At 39.0% G+C, this 9,298-nt stretch overlaps 1 protein-coding gene across 1 annotated transcript in view; it reads right to left on the bottom strand.

Moving 5' to 3' along the window:
• Window positions 1-8,966, bottom strand: part of SLC2A9 (solute carrier family 2 member 9) — a gene marked incomplete at its 5' end in the record, with an annotated part of 47,694 nt that extends 38,728 nt beyond the window's left edge. Inside the window, 2 exons of the mRNA XM_005428063.1 lie at window positions 614-801; window positions 8,834-8,966. Coding sequence (XP_005428120.1) covers window positions 614-801; window positions 8,834-8,966 — 321 coding nt within the window. The remainder of the gene's footprint in view (window positions 1-613; window positions 802-8,833) is intronic.
• Window positions 8,967-9,298: the final 332 nt, after the last annotated feature.

Genomic DNA, 9,298 nt, shown 5'->3' with positions numbered 1-9,298 from the left:
CTTGGACCAGGTGGAGGGATCTTCTGACCTAAACGGTCCTGTGACCTTCTCATATGGGCTCAGATAGGTGGCGAAGGAGACCTCTGATATCCATTAGCCACAGACATATTAATGCCCAATAGGATTCACTGTTTGATGTCTTCTCCCTCTTTTGCTTCACTTTCCAAGACAGGAATACTGAAGCAACAAAAAAATCAAATATGCAGTGTAATCTTTTAAAATCACTTATAGGAAGTTTTGATGACTTCTGTAAGTACTGAACTGAATGAATCCAAGCTGAAATGTCTACTGAAAAAACTCTGAATAAGCATGGGGCATATTCAGAAACAGAGAATCTGAGTATCAGATGTGAAAGCTGCATCTTCATCCTTTGCTGATCTTTCCTACCTTTCCATGTATTCCTTCAAAGTTAACACAACACGGCTTTCCTCAAAGTTTTTTTGTTTTACAAGCCCCCAGGCAATACAGATCTCTGTGGATCTTCCCACACACTGCTCTCACAGAGTCACTGCTAAAGGCCATTCACAGAGGTTGGTAAATAGTGTAATCCAAACCTCGTTATAAGGGAAAGGGGCTCCCCAGGAGGTGCCATGGCCTGAGGCAGGACACTTACAGCATTCAGCCCACAGAGCTGGTAGCAGCCCATGGTGACGACCACGGTCAGGATCTGCCATCGCACCGCGCGCATCCTCAGCAGCTGAACAACCGACACCAGCTTGGTGTTCCTCTGGGCCCGAGACTCTGCCAAAACTTCCTCTATCTCCTGAGACACATCATCTTTCCCAAGGAATTTCTGAAATGCTGCAAAGAGAGGACATGTACTTTAGGCCAGACACTTGGCACTGCGTGCATTTATAACTGTCTTGCTTCTTTAAAATGGAAATATTTGGCACAAACAGGAGGCATACATGGGCTACAACTCAATTATTCTCCTGCCAACAATATTATTCTGCTCTGGATGTGATCTGGTTCATCCCTGCTATTGAGCTCAAAAACTGCAACAAAACCATAAATTGTCTCCCTACAAGATCTCTCTTGTGTTTCATATATAATACAGCCTAAGGCCCCGTGAAGAGTGAAAACCCTGTGTGACTTGAAAATATTTATTACCAAAGCATCTCTGAACATTATTTGACTTGACTACTTTTGCAGCCTAACAGTATAGCTGGCTTCATTGCTGGAGATAGAGTGGATAGAGAAGTAGTAAGACGTAAAAATGCATGTAAGTCTGGTAAACCAAGAAAAGGCAGACATTGGAAAGGAATAGCTACTACTCTTCATATTACCTCTTGTTTTTACTAGCATATAGACAAGAATTCACTTTGTCAAGGTAATTAATACTAGAAATAATTACCCAAAGCAGTTCAAGACTTTATATTTGTCAATGCTGGAGTCATGGGAACAAATTTACATGGCCAATGTAAGCAAGCAACCAACCTCATCTCCCCAGAAACATACCACACCATTTAATATTGCACACTGATAGCTTCCTGAAATATCTTTCCACTGTGAATAATACAGCTTTTACACCTCACACCTCCCCCAAGATAGAGATAACTCCAACTGGATGTGATGTATCTCCACCAACCTTGTTTGACTGATGCTGTCTATGCAGTCATAGATACTTCTGTCTCAATCTAATGAACATACCCCAGGGGTTGGCATTTAAGAGATATTTAAAATGCTCATCATCTCAGAGTCGCTGCAGAGAAACAATGACATTACAAACACCCCTGCAAAAGGGCTTTGTGACCCAGTAGGATGCCAACATTCAAAACAATCCTTTACACAGCAGGTCACTTAAAATTGTCATTTTTATTTAATGAATAAGTTCAGTTAGTTCACATAAGAGCAAAACCATTTTTTCTTATCCACAGCTTCGCATAACACTGTCTATAAACAAGTGACTACATATTTTGGTATGTTTACACACCTTTGGATCATAAAAAGCACTTTGATGGTCAAGAAAACTAAAGATACTGACTAGTCATGGTTAATACATCCAGACTTTATTTAGATTTTCAAGTTACAAAATTTTATCTTTACCCAGGTGAAAAGGGCAATTTGTGGCATTTCATTGTTGTGAGGGATAGGTCACACAAATGAACTGGTGGCCTCCCAGAGCATCCCTGTCTGATACTTTGGTGAATGCACAAGGCTGTGCCTTCTGCTAGCCTGGCACAGGGAACTAACTTGAGCTCTGGGCCAAGCTTTTCTGAGGCACTCAGCACTTCTAATGCATTTTAATGGGGCCCACCTGATTCTGCTTAACAGAGATGATGATTTTTTTTAAGGGATGAACCACCTCTGGGTGTTGAGTCAATTCATAACATTCATATATTCTGATAACCAGTTTCTCTCTTGTGAGAGGAGAGGTCAGAATTTTTAAATCTCTCAGTAAAAGCACTTTCACTTATCTTTTCACACAGGCTGTACAATCAGAAATGAATGAACAAATTGAGACCTCAGAACTAAAATTAAGCTGCTTAGTTTGTCCTTGGTTATTGCCCATTTTTTAATAAATAACACTCATTGTAACGAGTATGATCTATTTAAAGACAGTGATAAGAAATGTAAAATTAGAACAATGTGTGCCTACAGTATGTTTAAGTCAATGTCTTGTGCTGAAATTACACTTTCCTCAGTGCTATTAGAATGTCGATCGAGAAAAATTCAGGTAAAGATGAGAACAACCAGACATATATCACCATAGTCTTCCATGGAAGGATTCTCTCAGATTTTTAAACATCTGGTGTAATATAGGTCAGTACACAGTTTTCTTTATTTTTCCTGTCCTTAAAATCCTCAGCATTACTTTAGGTCACACAAGTCAAAAATATAGGTGCAATCAAGTAAAAAGATAGCAATCTGTCTTTTTTGCACAAGGGAGTTTGCTGTATTTCTAGAGGGATGAGGAACTAAAAAACTGCAATTACCAAAATTGTCAAGTACAAGGCAGGAAAAACATAGACACGCAATTTCTTTTCTTTCCTTCATGGCATTAAGTAAAAAGATGTAAATGCCACTAGGCAACGGTGATGGATATTAAAATTACCAACAAGTCAAGAAATACTAAGAAATTATTATGCTATCCATGCACAGTTTTGAATAGACATCACCCAGCCTTCTTGGAAAAACATTTTCCTGCTACTCAACGTCTTTAATTTTCTTCCATTACCAGCTTTTCAGTACCATAAGAATCACAATTTTATATAAATAATGTGGAAATAAATTCTGCATTAGCAGAGAGATAGGGAAACTCAAGTCTCTCAATGTGTGATGTTCAATTTATTAGTTTTACAGTCTAAACCCTGGCATTGCTGGCACTGAGAAGCACAGAAGTCGTTCCTCTCCTCACTGCAATGACTCATTTCCCTCCGTGACTGGCTGCTTCTCTCTGTAGGGAAGCTTTATTTTCATGTAACACTTAAAACATCTAAGGAGTTGCAGTTCAAGAAACTTTTAAAACTCTCCAGATTCTTATTTAATTCCCTTGGATCAGAAGATTTTAGAAGCTCAGCCTCCAAAAGCTGGAATACTGCCTTCATAAACAGGAAAAGAACTGGATGGTTCCAGTCGGGGGAAAGAAGTCAGGAAACCCTTCCATTTACTCCACCAGTTTTTATTCATCTCACCTTAGTGAAGATGAAGCACCTGAAAGGGCTTCAAAGATCTGAAAAAAGTCAGTTGGTACCATCTCTAAAACCAATCAGGCCTTTAAATTAACTGAAGATGGGCACTCAACATCTCAGCAACAGAGGGAATTACTAATTCTTTTTCCACTATAGTACTTCCAGGACTTGGCAAAGAAAGCAGTTATTATCAACAGAATTAGCATGTGAACTTTGAGAAGAAATTTTAAAAGATCAAAGTGCTATTGAGTGGTTTACAGTATAAAGCCAGCACCAGGCAAAGGGGGGCAGAAAAAGAGAGAAGTGGTCAAAGTTTGTTTGGGCTTATTCTTTGAAAAGAAATGGACAAAAACTAAAATAAGCTGTGGGAGTATTATTGCCATCTGTTTCCCATGGACACATTCACTTCCCTGATGATCAATGATATTAAATCCAGTGTCACACTGTCTCACACAGGTTTGTCTAAGTTCTGCTTAAACAACATCTTATTTGGCCACTGTTGAAGATAGATAGCAGAAGTTTCCCTGTAATAACTCCATGTTAACACAGAAATAATTCACAAAATGAACTAACAGTTATTTCATATAAAATAATTTTGAGTACTGAATATCCAGAAGAATAACTCAGGTATATCTTCCTAGAAGAGATATAAGTACAATAATGCTATTTAAATCTAGAAAAATATAGATTATCTGCTAGCATGCAGCATAGCAAAATTTAAGAAAAAAAATCTCAGGAAATATAACTATAGGCAAATGACTTCGGGCTTTTCCCATATGTCACCTCCCTCTTCTTCTAAGTAAAGAACACACAGATCTTTTTTGAGTTATTATCCAGTTAAGGATTACATCTTTACCTGTTTCTGTGTGTGGTTTTACACACATCAATAGGCCTGTTCAGGTTCACCTGAAACTAGCCAATATGTACAGGTAAAACACAACATATACATGCCACCCTAAAATAACACAAGAGTTGGTAAAGAGAGTTGTATTAAAGGCCAAATGACGTAATATCCTTTCTAAAAGACAGGAGGCTTAAGAAAAGTTTAAAAACAAATCAGACACACCACAATCACTACAGCTTTTGGCAGGTAAAATCTGATATAAAGCCATCACCATAAGCCAGCAAGTGTAATAGTCATGGCTGTCTCTTCCTTTCCAGTAAGAATAGTTTGTAATCCTTACAGAAATACAAAACCCACAGAGAAACAAAAATAAATCATATATGTGCTTGTTGTCAGTCGTAACAACTATTTTTAATCACTGGATTTGCAGCAACTTGTTCCTGCTGTTAAAGTTTGGGTTTAACACCTCTCCAGTCCATGTGGGCCCCCTGAAGGGCTTTGTAAAAAATTGGCTGCCTGCTTTTTAAAATCAGGACTGGCCTTGCTCTTTTGTCACATGAAAAGATATCAACTCTAATCCACATTTCTAAAAATTTAAATCTATGCTTCTCATTATACCTCTTGTAATGCTTCTTTCATAACCATGGGACTTTTAATGTATGACTGAACATACTGGATGAACAGATTTTGTATGTCACCAACAGATGTTGCTGTGACATTTCATCCAAGCTGTCTGACCCTTAAGACAAAACAATATTCTTTTCTCTGGCTAGCTGGGATACCAGCTGAATTATTGATTTACATGACCTGCTACTGTGGCTACATAGAAAATGCAAGATTCCTCCCTGTAACAGTGCACTTCAAAAAAGACACGTCAACTCTCCAACTGCAAGTGTTAATAACCCATGTTTTTAGTTATAACAAATGTTCCATTTTATCACTACTACTGATTTTATTTATTTTACGTCATTGTGATACTCACAGATCAGGGGTGCACTTGGCATGCAACTAATAGACAGCCAGTGTGAAATCCCTGTCTTAACTGTCCTAGAACTTGGATGGTAAACTAATGTAATTATAGCAGCAAGTTTTTCTTTTTCTTCCTGTTTCTCTCCCTGTCACTTTTCATTTCCCCAATCTCCTTCCAGAGTCCTTCCCTTCAACCACTTGAATACCCATTTCTCCTCTGCTGTTTGGCCTTGATAAAGAAGAAGGATCACACCAGCTAAATGCTAGGCAATTTCTTCCCTTCTATTCTTATCAGATGAGAAGAATATTAGTTATGGGACCTGGGAGAGTAGCTAGAGTGGTTCTGCCCTTGCTTCATTACCAGATTTTGCTTCTTGAGCAAGGCAGGTTTACAGACTATGCTGTTGTTCCAGTGGACTGTTCTCTCCCCAAAACACGTGGATCAGTTCTCCCACACTCAGCAGTGAGACAGGAATACGAGAGATAGTTCAGACCCTTTGGGTCTCAGGGAGCAGGGTATAGGTTGGTGACATGCAGGAAGACGAGCCAAGCTCATCTGTCAGGGCTGCTTTTGGCAGCAGAGAGCAGCAAGTCAGACACGGCGTCCGTGTCGGCTCAGCCGCGCACAGCGCGCACCGCCCACATGGCTGGACGGGTGATAACAAATGATAAGAAATGTAAAGCCCTTGCTAATGGGGCTTGGGAGACCTCATTCGTCTGAAGCATCGCTGCCCCTGTGCCACAAAGAATAGCTTCTCTCATGGTGGTGCGGCTTAGGCTTGCACACGATGCCTCCCTAACCCTCTACCCTCATCCCTTCATTTTTTCATTGTTTACACAACACATTTTGGTCCTTCCCCTTCTCAGTCTCTCATTTGCCCCTTAAGATATCTTCCAGAAAAGAAGTTGATGCCACTTGTATTTCGGTAGTTAAAGACTGGTTGTCTCCTGAGACAGAGAAGAAAAGGAGGAGATGAAAGCAGGGGCAAAACTTTGTGGAAACTCAATGACCTAAATTATCTCACTGGATATTATTGCTCTATAACAATTAGGAAGATTAATGTTGTCGGCTCCATTTTAGGAGCTTTGACATACATGCATACTTTGGAGTATTTAATAAAGACTAACATAGTCATCTGCTTTAAATACAGCAGACCTTTTGCAAATAATAGTTTTATATTTCTCTGACAAGGTATAATCCACAGTGAAATATATATTTGCATGAATAGCCTTGATCCATTAAGGGAAAGAAAAGGGATTTAGTCAGTAGAAAGAGTTGCAATTTTCCAATATTAATATGCAGATTTAAGCTAAGAGGCAAATAATTTAAAAGCATTACTGTAGTCATAACTAAAATGAAGAATTCTGCTTTGTCATTATATGACTTATAAGCAGAAGGGCATTTTAATAAATCACAACTCCTCCAGTCTCCTTAATACTTAGACTTTTCCTCCCCCATTTCTGCTGATAATGCGAATATCCAGATGATTTGTCTCGATTGTTGATTCAGGCTCCTATTTTTTGAATTCCACTGTAGACCACGTTCAAAATGAGTTACACTGTGTATTCCAACATACCTCAGAACAGAGTATTTTCTTTTAGAATAAAATCCAAAAGCATATATTCATATGCAGTTCCTTTGAAAAGCTTTTTATATCAGTTGTCTCTTTTTTCTCTGAGTCCTTAGGGTGGCTCATGAAAGCCATCTTCTTTTAATCCTTAAACCAGCGGCTAAAGCTCATTTCCCCAGGCAACTGCTCTCCTGATGCCTTCTACTCCAAAACCTACCTCCAATGCCTCTGGATTAGATTTCAAATTATTTTCAGAACATGTATGCTGAAAACATCCCAGAGTGCAGTTGGCACAATATCAGCAACAATAAATGCTGTGAATTTCAAGGCAGGTGGTGTTATTTTGCTGCAATGTTTTAAAATTTTTAAACTCTACCTATGAGAGGTCCAGTGTCACTGTCAGTGCTGAGATGTCCAGGTCCTGTAGCAAGATTTTCAATGGTTCCTCATAGCAAGTGTAGCATTATGCAATTGCATTGCAGATGCAGACTCTTTGCCAGCCATAGCTCTGGAAATATATCTACAGTTTTATCAGGCAGAAACGAGCCAGTTTAAAGCTGGCACCCAAAAGCCAAATTTCTTCCCTGCCCAGCCATGGTGCTGCAGAAGTTTCCACACAAGAGCCAACGTGAGCTGGGTTCTGCACCCCTGCTGGGTGCTCTGAGCACAGCTGGCAGGGCAGCCCTTTCCTTGGAAAAGCTGCTCTCTGCCTCCTCAAAACTCTGCTGACTCCTTAAGAAAACTTTCCAAAACCTTGTTGCTTTTGTTCTCCTTTTTATTTTTAAGCACTGAACTGTATCTCTGAGTGTCTGAGGCTCCAACCTTTATAGAATTCTTCATTCAACACCAAATTGAGACAACATGGGAATCTCTTCATCAGTATGTTACTGCTTTTTCAGAGGGCTCTTCAGAACAAAAAAAGCCAATTTTTAGTTTCAAAATAGAAGAAGCTGGATAGAGTTGCATTAATTTCATGCTAAAAGATTATTAAATTTATATTTCAGGTGTTGATACACACTTCACAAGTAATTTTGCAAGCAACTAGTTCATGACTAAAAATGTTAAGGGTCATATTCAAAGAAGTTTGTAAGAATAATTTGTAAAGCACTTATGTTTGGTATTTTGGTATTATAATCAGACTCCTTTTTTACAGACTCCTGTTTTTTATATGTTGCTATAATAAGCCAAACCAAATTTTTTAACACTATCTCACCTGTATTGGGACCATAATAAATTTACTGGGGTGGAGAATGCAGCAACTGTGATCACGCAAGCAAATAGTTTTAGACCTGGAACCTGAAGTAAAGACAAAATATTCTGTGCCTGTGAAGCTGAAGTAATATGGAAGCGCTGGAATTTTTCAGTTAAACAGATGTATGGGGTTTTCATTAGACCAACAAAGGTTATTGAGTTACAGAACACAGCAAATACTGGGGAAAAAAAGCAGCAACAGAATCTGTGTTTTTATTAGGCAAAGTGCAAAGACTGTAGATAAGGGAGAGTGATGATGATTGAAACCACCTTTTACTTTCCCTGCACAGAGTGGCTGGCACACAACAGCAGGATGATTTGGTTAGTTCTCTATCACCATATGTAATGTTATATAAGTTACCTTGCTAGAGAATTTAATTAATAAAAACTTCAAAGCTACAGCTATATTTACGCATACAGAGACAAACGAAAAAGTGAGAAAAATTATTGTCAAGAGATTCTCTCCTATGAAATTATTCTGCTTCTAGTGTGGTATCAGAATCAGGTGTCTCCAGCCTAAATCCCTACAATAAACAACCTTTGTTGCAAAAAGGAACAAATCCTACCTTTTTCTGCCTTGCTCCTGTTATGCTTTTCGAGTAGGAGGTACCGAGGGCTTTCGGGAAGAAAAGGCAGAATCACAACTTGTATCAATGATGGAACAATGATCGCTCCAAATAAGAAAGGCCACCGAGATTCCTGCAAATGGATGCAAACATGAGTCAGTAATACTCTCCCAAAGTGACACTTGGAAGAAAAATAGCTTTGATAGGAAACACTGTAATTTTTCATCATTCAAAGTATTGTGTCCACCACCAGAGGGACGTGTTCCTCTCAAGCTTAGTAAGTGGTTTGAGCACTTCCCTCTCAAATCACCTTACTCAAGGGCCAAGCCCCCAAAGCACTTCCCATTGTCAGTTTTTATTTTACATTCTTTCACTTCAGCAAAGCCTAAAGCACGATGTTCTGCATGGTATGGGATGTAATCCATGCCTCAAATCTAAAACAGGGCCCAAGATAACCAACCAAAT

Source organism: Geospiza fortis, unplaced genomic scaffold, assembly GCF_000277835.1.
Source record: "Geospiza fortis unplaced genomic scaffold, GeoFor_1.0 scaffold666, whole genome shotgun sequence".
Classification (NCBI taxonomy): Eukaryota; Metazoa; Chordata; class Aves; order Passeriformes; family Thraupidae; genus Geospiza; species Geospiza fortis.
This window is presented reverse-complemented; position numbering and strand designations above follow the sequence as displayed.